Source organism: Sturnus vulgaris, chromosome 12 (genome assembly GCF_052056855.1).
Source record: "Sturnus vulgaris isolate bStuVul1 chromosome 12, bStuVul1.hap1, whole genome shotgun sequence".
NCBI classification, from domain to species: domain Eukaryota; kingdom Metazoa; phylum Chordata; class Aves; order Passeriformes; family Sturnidae; genus Sturnus; species Sturnus vulgaris.
Window position 1 is genome coordinate 13,067,773 of NC_142254.1, and position 18,697 is coordinate 13,086,469.

The following is an 18,697-nucleotide window of genomic DNA, read 5'->3' on the forward strand; positions in this document are numbered from 1 at the left end:
CGGGAAGGGCCGTGCGAGGATCGCGCTGCCCGCAGGGAGAGCGCCGGGCCGGCACGGCTCCCGCACCGTGACCAAGCTGCATTTAAGGCCTTGCCTAAAATAAATGTATGAGTTTAAAGCCCCTTTGCCAGCGAGCGGAAGGCGTTGTTGGCAACACAAGTTTTACCCCGCATAACTGAAGCAAAAGGCTTTGAGGGCCAGCGGAGGCTGGCGTCAGCTGTAGGCAGACCTGTCAGGGGTCCCTGACACCCCCCAGCTGCTCCCCATCTTCTCCACAGCTTCATCACTGTCGTTTTGATTTTTCTGGGGTCCCGTTTCTGATGGAGTTGGAGGAGTCTCAAATTCTCTCAACTTTACAAATGGACATCATGTAGCACTATGTGAGGGACTGTCACTTACTGTTAGAAATAACACTGTACCTGCTCCTGCCCAATTATCTCAATGAGAAAGTGAATAGAGATTAACATCAAGAACATCAGCACTGTCATAAAGGAAAGCAGCAGAGGAGCTATTTAATACAAGGATACAGAGAGGATCCAGAGTTCCGCTGTCTAGGTTACGCAGCTTCCTTAACAAGGTATGGATAAATTACACTGAGTGCTCCAAGGTTCATTATACATTTTTGCAACAATGACATCAGAATTGTCTCATGGGACATCGAGCTACTCCGATTTTGCTTTGGCTGCCAAAGCTTCCTTGCGTAGAATTCTGCCCAAATACAGTGCAAACTTTGCCCACATCCATTCAGGCACACACTCGCTGAGTGTCCTCTGTGGAGAGGCACAGGAAGACAAGAAAACAGAAAAAAAAATGAAGGGATAAGGGAATTAAGATATATTCCATTAAAGTAAACAAACAGTTTCTCAAGTCACTACTAAAGCAAGGCAAAAAGTGCTTGAATATCATCAAGTAAGCCTTAAATTCAGCCCCTTGGAAGCACATATATTTAATTGTTTTGGATGTAGTGCCCACAGCTAAGCAGTTAAGTTCTGCAAATAAATCCTGAATCCTGATGTGATCAAGTTCGCAACAGCAATTCTGTCCACTTCCTTTAATTGCCACATTTTGCCAGAATGTATCCTGGCTCTTTTATTCCTTTCAGACTGATCCCCACTTCTTCATTTCCATCTACCCAACCCAATGCTACAGGAAGTCACTAGTAGGATACACGAGATGTGACCAATGTGCATAAAACAGTCTGCCCCAAAAATGAAAACCCTAGCAAATGGAGGACCTGCTTCCAGGTAGCTTAAAACAAAAAGATAGGTTTTTTTCCTGCTATTATTCCTCCTTACCCACTCTTCCCCAAAGCACAAATAGGCTCAATATATTAAGACTGAAAAAAATCTATTTCTGTTTACAGAAGCAGTGAAACACTTGCCCAGTCAGCAACACCCCAAGAGAAACGAGATATTCTGTTTTTCAGTAAAAAGTTGTCTGTTTCCCATTTCTGCTGCACATTTCAAGGGAGAATTAGATTCACTCTCTGATCTTAAAAATAAGTATGCCCAAGAATAAGTTTCTAAAGCAGAACTAGTGAGAAAATACGGCACAATGCCTTAAAGTCTACAACGCATATTACACTTTTTCAGAATAGACAGTTTTCATTCAGACTCCTAAGAGAGTAAGCAGCTGATTTACTTCTACTGACAAACATGAAATAGTTTAATGAATTCCATTACCTGTATTCCATGCTTCCAATAACCAGTGGTCCTTATGGATAACCCAAGAGTAGAAACAGCATGACTTGCATATTCTTCAGCAGTAGGAAAAAAGATAGAGCTCTTCGACATAGAGCTGCTGAATGCTACCATATTTGTAGAAGTTACAAATGGTATTAGACTCTGAATAAAAATTCCTTTAGAGGCATATTCATAATGTAGTGATCTACTGAAATAGTCCAAGTAGCTCTAGAAAGACAAAAGCAGAAAGAGACTTTTTTTTCTTTTTTTTTTAACAATTAAATTTGAGAGCAAAGTTTTATTAAAATTACAGAAACGTTTTAACATATTTTATGCACCAGCTCAATGAATATTAATAAATAGTATAAAAATATGATTTTCTGAAATACTATCAGCATTTCTATGTGTTATTTGCTATAAACCTGCTATGGTACAGTAACTTGCAGGACAGAGACTGCTTATCACAATCTGAAAATTTCTGCCTAAAAATAATACAAAAACATTTATTTAATCTAAAACAAACACTTATTTGGTCTGGGAACATTGCAAGGACACTCTACAGCCAGCTCTACCTGCTACTGTAAGAAGAAGAAAATAAAGTCCCATGCTTCAATATATTTGCAGGTGAATTTTGCATTCAATTGTGTTCTCCAGAAGCCAGGTTAGTTATTTCCTGGGACCCTCTTATACAAAAAAGTTAATGTGTATCTGCATTACCTCCTTTAGCTCATTTTACTTTCACAGAACAAGAAAAGCCCAAGGCTGATAACTGAGACTGCTGGAATCAGAGAGAAAAATGAGCCTGGCTCAGTCTTATCAGGGCAGCAACACTGATGCCTTCCCTGCTGAAGCTACTGCTGTGCCACACAGCCAATTCTCCCTGAGAAAGAGAATTTTAGACTCAACTTGTGAGCAAATATCCTTCTGCTCCCAACCAGCCTTGCAAAAGATTTTCCCAACAGTTTGTTGGGAAAGCATCTTGTACAAATGCTCTTACAAATGCTTAAGGAAAACTAAGGCAACCAATTCAAACATTATTCACTGTTACTGCACAAAGAGGCTTAGGATGTTACAACAACTTGTTCTCACTTCTGTGTTCTGAAGCCAGGCTTAAAGCTGGATCGCTGATCTAGGATTTAGATTAATTATCTCAAATAAATGAAGAAACTTTGGTACATCTGTGTTTCTTCTCTTTCATTCAAGCCTTTTAATTGTTTTAATTCAGGGTGCAGTTCTACATGCACTTAGCATAATAAAAGGGACAGACACTCTGCACAGAAACAGTAATTGTAAGCCAGTTTCCACACTGAAGGAAGTCTGCAAGGAGTTTTACACCTTGGAGTAGTAAGAGCTGGTTTTGCTCCAGGCCAAAGGAAACAAAAGAGCTAAGTCAGGAGCAAGGCTGCAACAGAGGGCAGCCACAGACAGCTGGGAGCAATAACCACTTCTGTTTAGACACTGGATCTAGGTGAGATCCTTCCACAGTCCCAGCTGGATTCAGCAGCATGTCATCCAGTGTAAATCCACCATCACCGTGAGCATTCATTCTTCCAGCATCACCCAGCAGCCCAGTCCTATTCATTACTGGCTGGATTTCTTCAGGAAGGATAATTTTCACTTGTCCCTAAATATGCCACAGCACTCCTTGGGATTACCTAAAGTAGCTTGATTAGGCCACATTCTGTGTCATAGTGGTGGCTTGAGCATGATTATAGCTCCTCTGGCTACAAAATAATGGTATGCAAGAGGCTTGAGGTACATGTGCACAGTTCAGCTGCAGAAGAGAGAGATGAAATTCTTGACCCTTTCAATGGGGCCCACAGAATTGTCTCTCTGCTTTGTGCATCTGCGAAAGGCAACATTTCTCCTAGAATGATTGTCATGCCACAGTTCATATAAAACCCAACAGCACTGACTTTGGTTCAAAGCCCAGCACTGCTGAGGATGAAGAGTTTACTGCATAATACATATATCATTCACCTCCAATATTAAACAAATCCCTAGAAAACATTCAAGTATTTTGACATCCTTGCTGAATGTGTTCTAAAAACCCCTCCAACCTATAATGTACTTTCCAGTGCATGCCATTTAACACTACACCCCAACTTACTTTAGAGGCTCCATAGACTGTCAACATTGGTGCTGGCTGACAACAGAATCCTGAAGAAAGGTTCACAATTGCCCCTTTCTTCTTCTTTACCATGCCTGGCAGCACGATGTGTGTCATCATGGTAGCAGAAGCAATATTTACATGGATCAAGTCCCATAGCGTATCTTCAGATAGATTAGTAAAATAGTCTGTGTGGGCATAAAATATTCCTACATTATTCACCAAAATCCCAATTTCTCTGTCTTTCAGAGCCTCCTTAATGGCTGGGTAAAGCTCACGTCCCTTGCTGAAATCAACTACTATGAAATCTGTTTCCACTTTATAGGTTTCAGATATGCTCCTGGATACAGCCTCCAGCTTCTCTTTGTTTCGGCTGACTAAGATGATGTTGACACCACGCTTTGCCAGTTGTTCAGCATAAGCCTTTCCAATACCATCTGTGCTACCTACAAGAGAAAACAGCAATAGAACACACCTGTGAAAAACAGAGCAGCATCAGCCTTCTACTTTGACAGTTCTTTCAATTATAGCTTTATTCTTTTTTTTCTGAGATCATGTGGCACTAAATAAATTGAATTCAAAGACAAAACAGTAAAGACAACACTATCAATCACCTTCTGCAACTCCCCTCATAAGTTTCATATTTTCTATGACACCAAGAGAGAGCTTAAAGGAGAACCTCAATGAAAGGCAGGGATGTCAGAGGTACACAACTCAAACCTTGCTGAAGAACTAGGGCACATATGAGCACACCACAGCAAAAATGGATCTTGTCTACATCTCTGTTGACACTTGCAGGTGATCAAGATGCACCTTGCAAATTTGGGCAACAATTGCTGCAATTCTTTCTCAGCAGTCAGTCAACTCACTTAGCCTGCCCACCTCTTAAGGAATTAATTTATAAAGGCAATAAACAATAGCCACTGCTCAGGCAGATTAAGCTGCAACCAGAGATAATACAGGCCCCAGCCTGTGACATAAATCTCAGCACCACAAGCCACCAGGTTTCACAGTACTGGCACAGTATGTTACACAAACACAAGCAAATTCACTACCTAATCTCTTACCCGTGACCACAGCCCATTTCCCGTATTTCTTGACAAGATCAGTCTCCCCACTCAGCTTTGGAATAACGTGCAGCCTGAGCACGCCGTAAGTGTCCAACGCCAGAGACACACACTTTCTCACTGTGTACCAAGCTCCAACAATAGCCAGGGCTTCCATATAGAAACTGCAAGAGCGACTGATTTCTCTGTACAAAAGGGAGAATCGATCCACTGCAGCCATGGTGATCATAAGCCTGAAAAAAGAAAATACACAGGCAATCAGGTAATCACAGTTGCCTCTTGGGCCATGTAAAGTTTTCAGACTGTATAGATAACCTTTGTGATTCAGCGTTTTACAGTTTTGATGCAGAAAAGTCACGAGTCAGTCTGCTCAAATTTGGGTGTCATCTACTATTATCCCCACTGATTTAGGTACTGTTTAGCCCTTTTCTTAGGGTTGAGCTATTAATCAGTTATACTGTATCAACAATGACCAACGATTCTGTAAATAAAACAAGTCAAGCAGAAGCTGAACAGGTGAAAACCAATTTTGGAAGATTAAAAACTACTTACAAGAGAGGCAAGGATAACCAGCAGGAGAGAGCCGAGATACAAAGAAACAAAGGGCTCTTTCAGGGACAAAAGGCTACATGAGAGACAAAGCATGCTCAGAGACAGAACATCAGTCCCCAGCGCCACCAAAAGCACCGCATGTGCCGCTGTCCTTGAAGCACAGCACGGTGCAGCGCATCAGGCACACCGCACACCGCGCTTGCAGTGCCCCACACGGCTTTTACTAATAAACATATTTTTCAAACAAGCATAAATCCGTCCTCTCCTCGGCAGGACCCGCCACTGCTACACCCCGCCCAGGACGGGACAGCGAACTCCGGGCGCGCCCTCTCCGCTCAGCCCCAGCGAGCCGGCCCGGCGCTTTGCCCCTTGCCCAGTCCCGGCCCTGGAACCCCCGGCGCGGCGCCCTCCCTGCCCCGGGCTGTCCCACGCCCGCCGCGGCGCTGACCCGCCGGCGCCTCACCCGCCGGGCCGGGCCGGGCCGGTCCCTCGGGCCGCCGCGCTGCCTGCGCTCGCCGCCCGCTCCGCGCGGGGCTGCCGGGAGCGGCCGCGGGGCCTTGTGGGGCCGCGCGCGGCGTCGCCATGGCCACGGCTGAGGCGGCGGCCGGGGCTCGGGCTGCGCTGCCGCCCTCGCCTGCCGCCGAATAAAGCCTGGGGATATTTTGTCTGAAAAAGACAGAGCGTAAATCCCGTACCGGCTCGGGGGGTTTAGGATGCAGGCGGCCCCCGCTGGAGACCCGGGCGGCGGCCGCAGAGGGGAGGCCCCGACGCCTGAGGCGCCGCTGGGCGACACCGGCAGCGAAGGTGCCCCCACGGAGCGTGAGGGCAGCGCTGGGAGCACAGGTGAGCCCCTCCGGCTCGCTCGCCAGCACACAAAGCCTGCGCATCACGGCTGTTCACACTTCTATGGATGGAAATACGAGTGTGTGCTTTCTGACAGCAAAGTCACTGGAAATTCGGACATAACTGGGGCATATCGATTGCTGTCTTCCCTTCCCGACATTTCTTTACTTTCCTGTTGCCGGGTAATCGCACAGCTAGTCTGATCTCTAAATCACAGTCACAGGATGGGTGAGGTTTGAAGGGACCACAGCGGGTCATTGGCCCAACCTCCCTGCTCGGGCAGAGCCATCCCAGAGCGCAGGACACAGGATTGTGCCCGGATGCTTCTGCAATATCTCCAGTGAGGGACACTCCACAGCCCCTCTGGGCCAGCAGTGCCAGTGCATGGTCACCTGCACAGCAAAGTTCTTCCTTGTGTTCAGGTGGAAGTTCTGCACATCAGTTTCAGCCCATTGCCTCTTGTGTTACTGAATATGTCTGATTATTATGTTTTAATTTCAGTCATTTTAAAGTAAGCTGGTACAATCATCTTGTTTGCACTTTGTCTTTCAATGTATGAACTACAAGTGCAAGTAGAAGTTTCAGGGCAAGTATCTGAAGAGACAAATGCTCAAACTGTAATTAATCAAAGGCAGTGTAAAGACACCTTCCAAGGAGTGCAAGAGGGTAAATTTTTAGAAGAGCTGGACTAACAGTGCTTGGGATGACTGATACACCGTTGCTGTAGTCTCTTTACAGTAAACTCAAATTGGTGTTAATTAATGTAATATATATTAAACATCTAACACCGTAAGAACATCAATATCAGTACTTTAGTGTCACTGTACATTATAAGAATATTAAGAATAATGGGTACCTATCTGACTTCCAGATCTCAAAAAAAAAAAATCCGGATTTCAACAATTCAATTGCTACTATTTATGATGCTGTGTAGAAAAAGTTAAGTTTCATTAAAAATGTCAGCAGAAATCTTGGTTAAAACACTCTCTTCTTGAAATTCATATTCAAGTGCTCTTCAATATTTCTCTGAAGTAATTGGCAACGTGACACATTTTCCCCACTCTTGCTGTTAAATTGCAACTCATTTTCTTATTTATAAATCTGTTAAAACTCAAGATAAAGAAGTCAACTGTATGTCCAGAGCAGATCAACAGAATGAACAAAAATCAGGTATTGATCAGAAGTCTGGAGCCAGCTCATCCAGTCAAAGGACAGAAGAAAAGAGAGGCTCTGTAAGGTAAAAAATTGTTTGTGAATATGTTGGCATCATCAGGAGTTTTGCTATTCTGTGTATTCATCTCAGTTCTGGAGAACAATTTTGAAGATGAACTTGAGAATAATGGATAAATCAGGTATTAGTGACATTTCCAGCATCTCTACAGATGTTTGGGTTTTATGGCCACAGTAGCAAATGACATTCTGATCACATGATGAAGTCATTTAATGGATCTGGAGAAAATTGTGCAAACTCCTGTGGAAGTCATGTGCCAGTAGATTTAACCATGCTCTGCATCACTTCAGACAAAGCATTCTGTTAATTCCTAGTGGCATTCCCAGCCAACCAACAGCTGTATATCAAAACTTAATTTTGAGTGCTATTTTGGAGTCAACATTTCAATAAAATGTTAGGTTGACTATTGTTGATTTTTCTAGTCTGAGAAAAATTCTGCATTTTGGCTCTGCCACCAAAGGTCCTGTACCAACGAGGAACAGGGGAAATAATTGGAGAGGAAGTTAACATTGGAACCAGAAGCTAATATAAAATCATGCTGCACTTTTCCAAGAAGATAGACTTTGTAATTCCTTGCCCATTTTCCTATGAACCCTCTGCTTTTTAGTGGAAGGGCCTGGTAACTTCCTTCAAAGGTAGAAATTAAAAGCCACACTAAAAAATCCAGCACTTTTTTTTAATATATAATTTCGAGTATCATTTTGAGAGCTGTAGCTATTTCTCTTGCATGAAAGAATTGTTAATTGTATTGCAATGGAATCTGTAAGGAAACCAAAGATCTCAGAATGTGCACTAACATACATTTTTTATTTTGCTTCTACTTCCTATACTATTTTAGAATGACAAAAAAGATTCTGCTAGACATCTGTAAACAGCAGAAATTATACTGGACCCCGTACTTAAATGATACACTGTACTTGCATTATAAAGGTAAGATGTGGACATGACTGCCTAGCTTGATCAATCTAAGTAGCATTTTAGCAGAGAATGTACTTAAGGGCTCACTGAAGTAAGGTGCCTAGTCATTCTTCTAAATTAGAAACACAATTTTATGTGATACTGGATCTGGGAAACAAAATGAGTCAATATGAAGGTAGAAGAGTAAACTGTACATCTAACTCATTTTGTGGAGCCATCCAAAGGATCAATAGGAATCAAGGGACATATTTTTGGTTTCTTTTACTGAAATGAGCCTCTGAGAAATGTCTTAAAATACCCGGGTTGCACTCAGAGGTAAACATACTTATTTTTCCTTAAATTGTTTGTATAATGAGCTTTTTCCAGCTTTTAGAACTTTTTTACTGCCAAATAAAAATGGTCAAGAGGAAAATAAGCAGTGAAGACTTGCTGCATGTTTGCAAACACTACTGAAAGAAAAAAAATTGGTAGAATGAACATTTCTCATCCTCTGATGATCTCTGAGCAGGTTTTTGCATGATACAGTTACCTGGTCCAAGTTAGCCTAAGAATTCTTCCAAATAAATAAGATATCCTACCTTCTACATCCAGCATTGGGTTTGCTATGTATTATTTAGTATCTAAAAGGCTGCTGACATACAGACCAGAATATGTACCAACCTGGTTTTGCCTTTATGGGCCAGAAACAGTACCATGAATTCAGTGGAAATATTGCAGTAACTTCAGTACCAGTGTTCTCTGAGGCTGTTTCAGCAGCTCTGGTTTAATGGAATTCTCTTGTCCAAAGAGCCATTTTCAGCCAATGCCTTTTCATTTTAAAACATCTTTTTTTTTCCTCTGCAGGATTTGACCGACTGGAGAACCTTGAAGAATATACTGGACTGAAGTGTTTGTGGCTGCAATGCAATGGCTTAAGAAAAATTGAGAATTTGGAGGCTCAGACAGAATTGCGTTGCCTCTACTTGCAACTCAATTTAATTGAGAAAATTGAAAACCTTGAGCCCTTACAAAAGCTGGATTCCCTCAATATCAGTAACAACTACATTAGGACCATTGAGAATCTCTGTAAGAACTGTTGGTGCAACAGCCCTGGCAAGCCCATATTTCCTAAGCTCTGACTAAGCTTCTGTTAGTGACACTAGTTTAAAGGGATTTTTAAAATTGTGTTAGAATTTTGCACAATATCCATACTAAAGCCCACAGGGCTTCTATGTTGAGAAACAGAAAATACATACAAACTACTTTCACATGGACACCTAGGATAATTAAGTATTTTTTCCTCACTTCTTAATACCATCTCAGTATTTATCTGTATTGCAGACAGGCTGACAATCCCGTTTTCACCATTTACTTTACAGTTAAAATATGCTTTGGCAGTTGCAGACACAATTACCAAATCTTTTATATCTGCTAGAAGATTAATTCTGTCTTCAGCAGAAAATAAAAAAACTATTTCTATATGTTACTACTTACATACATTGGAGAATTTTGAAACACAAGCTCTTGCTTTTGTGTAACTGAATGTTTTGAAATGTGTATTAAAAACAACCACCATCCTAAAATCAAGCACCTATTTTTCGCTGGGGTGATGAAAGCAGCTTTGGAGGCCTAGCCAAAAAGCATATATAGCAGAATAACAAATTTAGAAAACAGCTCCAAATTCAATATAAACTATTAGTTTGACAATACAGTTTGTTACTTGTTAAAAAAACCCTCTGTGAAGTGACAAGTCTTACCTTTCCCTTCATTGTACTGTTCTTGTCTGGCAGCTTGTCTGAAAGTCCTGCAGACTCTGCAGATCGCTCACAATAAGTTACGAACAGTGGAAGACATCCAGCACTTGCAGGAATGCCCAAGTATTTCTGTACTTGATCTCTCCCACAACAATCTAAGTGATCCGAGTATTGTAGCTATTCTGGAGACCATGCCCAATCTGGTAAGCCCAAAATAGCTGAGGGTTTGTGTCGTGTGTGGGTGAACCCCATCAAGTGGCTTTGTTGGGTAGTTGAGTGCACAGTAGGTATCAGTCTAAAAGAAACACTATTAAACATTATTTTGTTTCTGGTAGATCACCTGTAACACATTGGATGTTTTATTCATTTCTTGCTTTTGAAATGACTGGGGAAATGCATATCCAGGCTGAAGTTTTTGCTACTTGAGCTTAAAAATTGTTTCCTTTGCTTCTCTAGCATGTGCTGAATTTGATGGGAAATGAGGTGATAAAGAAAATTGCCAATTATAGAAAAACACTCACTGTTCGACTAAAACAGCTGACATACCTGGATGACAGACCAGTTTTCCCAAAGGATAGGTAAGAAGCACAGCCATCTTCTTTGCACAGCAGTAAGAATCAAGTGCTAACAATCACTCATCCATTTTTTGACAATACTGTCATGGAAGGAAGATTGACCAGTATAATTTATTGAAGGTGGATGACTTTGAGGAGAAGAGTATTGTACTACAGAATTCTACATCTAACATACCCAGAAAAAAGCAATGTGTTTTTTCACAAACTCGTTCTTGAACAGAATTGTCTCATGCCAGGTCTGTAGACTAGAGGCAAATCCTGATTTCAGCAGAAACTGAGCAGGTATCTGGAACAGCTGAGCCAAGATCAGACCAATCTCTGGTGGTGTAATCACCAACCAAGATTTGGATATCTCTACTTCTTTGTGAGATAAATAAGCATCCCTGGTGCAAGCTATTTTAAATTTCTCTCTCATTGCAAAGGTGGACTTTTATAGCTGTATTACAGTGAGCTTTTGTGTTTTCGTTAGAGCCTGTGCAGAAGCCTGGGCTGTTGGAGGGCTTGAAGCTGAGAAAGCAGAAAGGGAAAAATGGGAAACCAGAGAGAGAAAAAAAATCCAAGATAGCATTGATGCGTTAGCAGCAATTAGGCAAAGAGCAGAGGAAAAGAGGAGACAAAAATGCATGGAAGGAGTTGCAACAGATACCCAAGAAGGTTTGTGTTTACAGTTTTGGAAGATGTCTGTGACCATTTCAATTTGAATGTGCAGAATTTATCATTTTATCTGATACATTTTTGGATTGACTAACAAGTAAAAATTTTTCTTCAAGCAAGTGTATTGCACAAAGGAGGGGGTAACCAGAACTTGTTGCTGATCCATCAAAATCCTCAAGGACGTGTTTAAATATGTAGTCACTTGTGAGCCTTTTCAAAGTATTGTAAATATCAGACATTTATTGTTTAAATATTTTCTCTAGATTTTTTTTTTTCTGGGGAACTTCTGTTTGCTGGGGAGTTGAGATGGGAGAACAGCATTGCTGCAGTGTTGGGAGGACTACTCATCCATGAATAACTGCTCAAAGTAGGAGCTTTTGATGCATATTCTATCCCATTGTAGTAGTGTTTGGATATTTAAAATGAGCAGTGGTAGATTAGCTCAGCAATTTTAATGAAATTATTTCTTCTGTAGGAACACCTGCAAATTCAAAAGATGGTGATGGAAATTATAATACATCAGAAACTTCAAATAGATCAGAAGAAGAAAATCAAGAAAAGACTGAGAAGTTTAAAAATGAGAGTTTTGATGTTTGTAATGAAGTGATAACACTTTTACCAAATAGAGGAGATAGCAGAGATTTCACATCTGGAAATATTCCTGATGATGTTCAAGAGGATGCACAGGAACCAGACTCTTACAAATGTGCACATTTCAACAAGGAGACAGATGGTAATGTACACAGTGAAGAGCCAAACCAAACTGAGCATGCAGAGGTGATAAGCCAACCTCTGTCTTAGTGAAGCACTCCCTCTCCTGTGGCTCAAGCCAACTAATTCATACATAAAAACATTCCATTCGATTTCCACAGTGACTAGGTGAAATCAAGCAATACTGGGTAAAATATACTTTAAATACAACAAATAGTGATTCTGAAGGCTTAACCTGCAACTTCTGCAACTTAAAGGTGGAGCTCCACTTCTCAAACATGCCAGGTTTAGTGAAAGGCCAGGAGAGTTTACAGACTTCCCTTGCTCCCACATAAACTGGGCAGTCTGTCTGCCAACAGCAGCTGGTCATCATTCTGGAGATGGTTTTGTACCTTCACACATGGAGAATTGCTTTTATAGATTTGTGGAACACATTATTGCAAAATGCAAATATTAATTTATGCCGTAGAAAAAAGACCCAGAATATAATAGAAAAAAAAGCATTGGATTGAGCTGTGAATTCTGCAGTGGTCATCAGTCCCCAGCAGTCTGGTTCTGCAGTGTTTACTGTTGCAATGTAGACATTTTTTATTCTGTTACTGACTATTGATTATTCTGTACATCTACCAGAACAGGAGGCAGCTACTGACAAGGCCGTGCTTCCTGAGGGGGAGGAATATGCTGAAATTGAACAGTTCAAACTGGAGACACTGGAGACACTTTCTCTTGAAGTATGTATTGGATTCAGACTTTGAGAAGTTCACAAGTGTGTATTGTCTTCTCCAAGTTAATTCTTGTAACATTCTGGCTAATAAAACTATATGGGCATGTTTTAAAGAAAGGTCTACTGTTAGGAAAAATATAAAGAAAGAAAGAAAAAAAACTCCAAAAAGTAAAGTGTCAGGGGTATTCTCCCCAGTGAAGTATTTATGAAAAATACTTCCAAAGTTTATTTTGTCCTAAAATTTTTTATCCTATAAATCCTTTTGTGCTGTAAATCATCTGAAGTTGACCTTCTGTCTTTGTGATTTCTCTGGAGAAGCTAATGAGGGCTCTCATTTTAAAAACAGAATTACAGTGAAAAGAATCTAGTAGACACATTTGTCCTCTTAATCAAAGCACAAATGAAATATGCAGTTGAAAATGTAAACTACTGCAGAAAAACCATAGGGAAGAAATAGCACCCCCATCATTGTAAATGTTACCCAGCAGCGTTAGATACTATAAACTAATTCTCAAAATAGAACTCTGATGTCTGTTTCCAAGAACAGAATATACATTATTCAGATATATAATAAGTGATTGACATTTGTAGTATGTCTATATCTGTTATCTAAAATGTCTATCTGATGCAACACTTAAACATGTTTACCACATTTAACCATGAGGAAGACATAGATACCACTAAAAATACAACCTCACTTCAAAGGAGAATTGTTCAGTATGCCCTAATTAGGACACTGCTGATAAACTGACACTGTCAGACTATGATAAAATCAGCAATAAAAACTTCTGAGCTTATGATTTCCCAGAGCACTTAATACACTCTGTGATACCCTATATTGCCATTGTTAACTACTGGCAGAAAAGCCTCATATCTTTGCCATGCTCTTAATTTCCCAGGCAAAAATTCCATGTTGTTATTGAAGGGCTCAGCTCACTGCTTCAGTAGAGGGTTTGCTGCTGCCTCCTCCTGTTCAGCTGTTTTTAATCCTAGGTTTAAAAAAGGTAGTGGAGAGAATGGGCAGCAATTAAAGTATGCACAATCTTATTCTTAAAAGTAGATCTTGCAGTGTCTGAAGTAAAGGTTTTAAATATGTAGTGACACTGTGGGTACCCACAATGTGAAGATCACCTTGATTCAGTGTTTGTTTTTCCCTTGATGCTCTATGGCACCACAGGAAGATCCTGTGCACAAACTTCAAGGCAGTGTAAAAGCAACTCTTAAGCACACATCTGTGGGGTTTTAAAGACATTAAAAAGTGGGACTATTTTAATTCACAGAAGGACAACCAAACCAAAATCACACACTAATGCACATTTCAGTGTTCTATGCTATTTGTCCTCCAATGACATTTAGTCATAGAAAGAGCCTCTCCCAACAGCCTCCAGTACTTACCCTATTGCAGATATTCCAAAGAATCTTAGTGTTGACATAGCAGGGAATGGCTGGGAAGATGCTGATGGTGAGAGGCTCTGGAGCAGCACCACTGTATTTATTCATATCCTGAGTCTCCAGTTGGTCTCAGGAGGAATATAAGGGAGAAGAGTGGGGGAGGATTAGCAGTGGGTAGTGATGACATCCCTGTGTCAAGCAGAAATAAGCTCCTGTTGCTGCACATGCCTTGGCAGTGTGGAACCACATCCCATGTGCCAACACTGGGTTAACTCATAGTTGATCTGCAAATGCTCCCTGATGGCTGAAACAAGACTAACAGCTGTTTCATCTCCCTATTGACATCAAACTCCACATTAGTCTCAGATCTTAATTTTACATTTTTAATGCAATTTTTATAAAACTCTGTGACTTCAGGACATGCTGCACTTGCTGCAACCATATCAGGAGGGAGAAATTTCCTTCTTGATTTTAATTGTGTAATATTCTTCACCACACGAGACAATACAGGTGTTCCTGATGCTACCATGCCAAGCAGTCTGCTACAAAGTCATTAAGTGCTAAAAATACCTAAAAAAAAAAGGAGATGTTTATCCCAGTATTGACCTACAGTAAAAAAATGGCAAATAGGTGTTAGTTTCTACCTGTGATTTTTGCATTCCCACCTTCTCTGTTTCCTTTCATGTCAGGAAATTATAATTGTTTGAGATAATATTTTCTAGTGAAAAGCTGAAATTGTCAGACCTGTCTGAGAAAAAACAGTTCTCAGCAAGTTTGCTGTTCTGTGTCTTAATTATGAGGCATTCACACTAAAACATTGGTTTATTAGGTGTACTTAGGTTAACAGAGTTTACTGGATATGCAGTTTCAGGAAGACTGCAGGTTTGGATTTAGCACTTACCCATACAGATGGGTTGCAGTTGGGATTAAGTCTATTGAATAGACAGGAAACAGCTAAGAGAATAAACCATGTTTGCTTTTAAAATGCTGGTAATGCCTTACTCTTTATGCTGTCTTCCTTGATAATCACACAGCATAGTAGGAAACAGCATTCAGTCTGGCATTAGAGCTATTGCTTTCCCCTTTGCTATTTCTGGAGACAGATGAATTTTCCCTTTCCCACATGTGCTTAACAGCAAACTGTGCCTGTGAGAGGGGGGTCAGTGGGGTCCTGCTGGCTGTGGCCTCACACCCAGATGAGCACTGCTTTGAAGAAGTTGTCCAATGAACCAGAGATGTCATTTTTCATGGGTTACAGTAGCTCTTCCCACTGATTATTGATCTGTGATTGTTTTCAGGAACTGCCTGATTTAGAAGATGTACTTGTAAGTGAGTTTCCCCTAGAAGAGGAAATCTTTCTTCAAAAGGTAAAATTTTCATTAATTCCAATGATGAAACTTCCCTAAACATATTTACAAAGGTTTTGCAAAATGAGGATAATCTAAGTTGTGAAATGCTGGGATATGCAATCACTTATGCATTTACAAACTACAATGGGTAGTTTCAGCAGTTGATATCTACATGTAAATCTTCCTTTGTTTAAATCTGACTTTTTTATATTCTGGTGTAGCAAAAATAGAATAAAAACTTATGGTCAGTAATGCAACAGTTACATAAGTTTAATTTCTTAATGGGATGTAAAGTTATACTGAAGATTAGTCTTAAAATATACTGTACCAGTATTGATATGGTGCAAATTGCCTGCTGCTGAATAGAATCTGACTTTCCAAGTGAAATCACAGAGAAATTGAAACTCCTCCTCTCTGCTGCAGGCCAGTCCTTTGACCACCTTAGAGTTTTGCTTTGCTCAAATTAATCTTCTAGGCATAAGCCTAGAAGAAGAAACAGAAGAGAAAAAAAAGAAGACGACAAAATTTAAAAGCACAGTTTTGATTTTCATGCTGATCATAGAATCATATTTGCCTTGCTGCAGACAGAGGCTGGTACAGTACATGCTCTTACAAGTCTTTCCAAGATAATGCCAACTGTCCTACAGTCAGCATAAAGCATGGAATTGATTTGCCCTTTTGATCACAAACTCATAACAGGGTTACAAAATGTCTTGGCCAACAAAGTCTCCAATGAAAAGAAGGCAAGGAAAGAGGATGTGTTAGCAGCTGTACTGCTCCAAAGGCTGCTCAGTTCTCAGCTGAAGACACATGAAGATGTTGGTCAGGTTCCTCTTCTGTTTGGAGTAAATTGTTAGAACAGAGCCCACACACTGCTCTTTTTATCAACTGTTAATTGGCTTATGGTCAGTTCATTGGTGATGCCTGACAAAATGCTAACCTAAGATTCATTCACAAAGCAGCAGAGCTATGGCTGAAGCATATATTCCATATATTCCATATATGGAATATATTCCATGTATTCTATAAGAACAGCACATTAAAGCTGACAACTGTTACACAGATCCAAGAGATATGTCCCCATCCTCTGGCTTTTATACCTAAGAAAAATTTTTCAATTACATTTCTACCTTTACAGCAGGACTATCACCCAAAGATTGAATTAATTTCTGAAGTGACAAATGACAGCAATTCTGCATTAGAGGAAAAGAATAAAAGCATCCTTGAGAGTTCAGTAGAAGAAGTTCCAATGGCAATTTTTTCAAATGTGTGTCAGAACCATAAAGAGCATGAAAAGGAGCGCTTAAGACCCCTTCTCAAAAGCTTTTTTACAGAGCCTGATAATTCAGAAAAATACCTGGAGATCAAAGATAAAGAGGTAGCTCATTTGAAGCCCTTGATACAAGAGATAATCACTGAACCCAAGGATCATCTGCTGTTGTCACCAGTCTGCCATCAACCAGATGACCCAGGCTCGTGGGAAGAGGATGGTAAGATTACAGTGACATTATTAATCACAGAGAAAACAGGGGTGGCACAGACACACTAAGGATCTGTTCAGCTCCTGTTGAAGGTTGTTAGTAACAATAACCTCTTCCTTTTGTTTATGTGGGAATCCTAATAAATTAGGAATTAAAATGTTTTCTTTTCTACAGAGATTTCTTACTGAGTTTAATTTTTTTTTTTAATTGGGCTCTATATTTCTTTTTTCAGTATTAAAGACCACGAGTGAGTTTCATTTGCCCTTTGCCTTTGTGCTTTTAACAGGGAATGGCAGTGATGGAGAAGCACGGGGCCTGGCTGTGGGGGAAGGATGTCTTCATAAAGCACAAGGTGACAAGGATGGTGAGAATGAATTGGATTAATCACTTTGAAAAAAGACCAGATCTGGAGCACAGTGTCTGTCCTGCAACGGGACCATTTGTTAAAATTGACATAACACTGTGACACCAAAACTCACTGGCTTGGCTCCAAGCTCCTCAGGGCAGCTGCCTGTTCACTACTTTGAAAACTACTGTTTGGAGGTTAAATTCCAGTCTTGTGTTATTTGTGCCTTTGCATCCTTCTCGAAATGCCTTAGTTACATGTTTATATTTCATTACATGTTTATGTTTCATTGCATGTTTATATTTCATTACATGTTTATATTTCATTACACGTTTCATTACAGATGTAGTTTCAAGCATAGCTCAGTGTGTGTGTCATTTGACTAAATAAAAATTCTATTTGTAACCCTATATATTTTCACTTGGTGTTTTATATTTTAAGTCCATACCAGTGTGCATCATAGCAGATGGACTCCAATAGCAAATGGAGATTATTTCTTGATGGGATATTTTACTGATCTGCTATTCCTTGACATTATGATTGTTTATGCCTAAAAGATGCAGAAATAGCATCCATGCACAGGAAATCTGGTTTTACCTTTTAGGACATCTGTAACGAAACATACACTTATATCTGCTGCTTTTATTGTTTTTCATTGAGATGTGTCTCAGGATCTGGATTTTGAGTATAGCCAAGTTTAGGTGAATGTCTTTTTTCATGTTTCTATACATCCCTAATAATTTGGAATAAATAGAATAGAACAGTTCTTGTAGGTGTGCAGATTTAAAGAAATAAAGTATTACCGTGGGCTTGTTGAAAAGATGTATTTCCTATCACCTTGGTCTTAGGTGCCATCTGGTGGCAAGAGAACCAGACCTCACAGTAACACAAAATAATTGTGAAAGCCCTCAGAGAGGACAACACAATTGTGTTAAATTTCATCCATTTTCCACCTTGCACGAGTTCAAACATGCTGGCAAAAGCCTTGGCCTCCAGGACAGGGTGGGGGTAAGCCAAAGGCCTGTGGAGCACAGGGTTATCTGAAAGCATCAGTGCAGGAATCTGCTCTTCAAAAAATTGCAAATGATTCAGAAAGCACCAACCTGTGTGAGCTCCATCCTAAAAAAGTAGCTGCTTCCTTTTCTGACAGAAAGCTGGATAAGGACTATTTTGAAGACTTTGAGTTTTGCATTTTTTCATGCATGTCCTGGTATCCCCTTACTACACTAAAAAAAAAGTAAGCAGAAAGGATCACAATATGTTTGCAAACAAAAGGTTTAAAAAAATAATTCCAAGAGTGAAGTTTGAGTTCTGTTATCACTGAATGCA

General features: G+C 40.3%; 2 protein-coding genes across 5 annotated transcripts; one reads left to right on the forward strand and one right to left on the reverse strand.

The window, feature by feature from the left end:
- Positions 1–487: 487 nt before the first annotated feature.
- Positions 488–6,179, reverse strand: HSDL1 (hydroxysteroid dehydrogenase like 1). 3 transcript variants are annotated; one of them, XM_088171903.1, is made up of 5 exons: positions 6,107–6,179; positions 4,860–5,092; positions 3,793–4,238; positions 1,683–1,910; positions 488–770 (listed from the first exon to the last, which is right to left on the reverse strand). In XM_088171903.1, exons 2-5 carry the CDS (start codon positions 5,086–5,088, stop codon positions 663–665), a joined length of 1,011 nt encoding a protein of 336 aa, XP_088028029.1. In that variant the 5' UTR covers positions 5,089–5,092; positions 6,107–6,179; the 3' UTR covers positions 488–662. The 3 variants fall into 3 exon arrangements, with proteins under 3 accessions (XP_088028029.1, XP_014736329.2, XP_014736328.2); XM_014880843.2 differs by lacking the exon at positions 6,107–6,179 and adding an exon at positions 5,875–5,944; XM_014880842.2 differs by lacking the exon at positions 6,107–6,179 and adding an exon at positions 5,412–5,529.
- DNAAF1 (dynein axonemal assembly factor 1) lies at positions 5,973–17,778 on the forward strand. 2 transcript variants are annotated; one of them, XM_088171901.1, is made up of 12 exons: positions 5,973–6,254; positions 7,371–7,491; positions 8,324–8,415; positions 9,247–9,468; positions 10,173–10,339; positions 10,593–10,714; positions 11,181–11,365; positions 11,841–12,098; positions 12,707–12,807; positions 15,491–15,559; positions 16,680–17,031; positions 17,309–17,778. In XM_088171901.1, the coding sequence occupies exons 1-12, from the start codon at positions 6,125–6,127 to the stop codon at positions 17,404–17,406; spliced, it is 1,917 nt and encodes a 638-aa protein (XP_088028027.1). In that variant the 5' UTR covers positions 5,973–6,124; the 3' UTR covers positions 17,407–17,778. The 2 variants fall into 2 exon arrangements, with proteins under 2 accessions (XP_088028027.1, XP_088028028.1); XM_088171902.1 differs by having other exon boundaries at positions 16,683–17,031.
- The last annotated feature ends 919 nt before the right edge of the window (positions 17,779–18,697 follow it).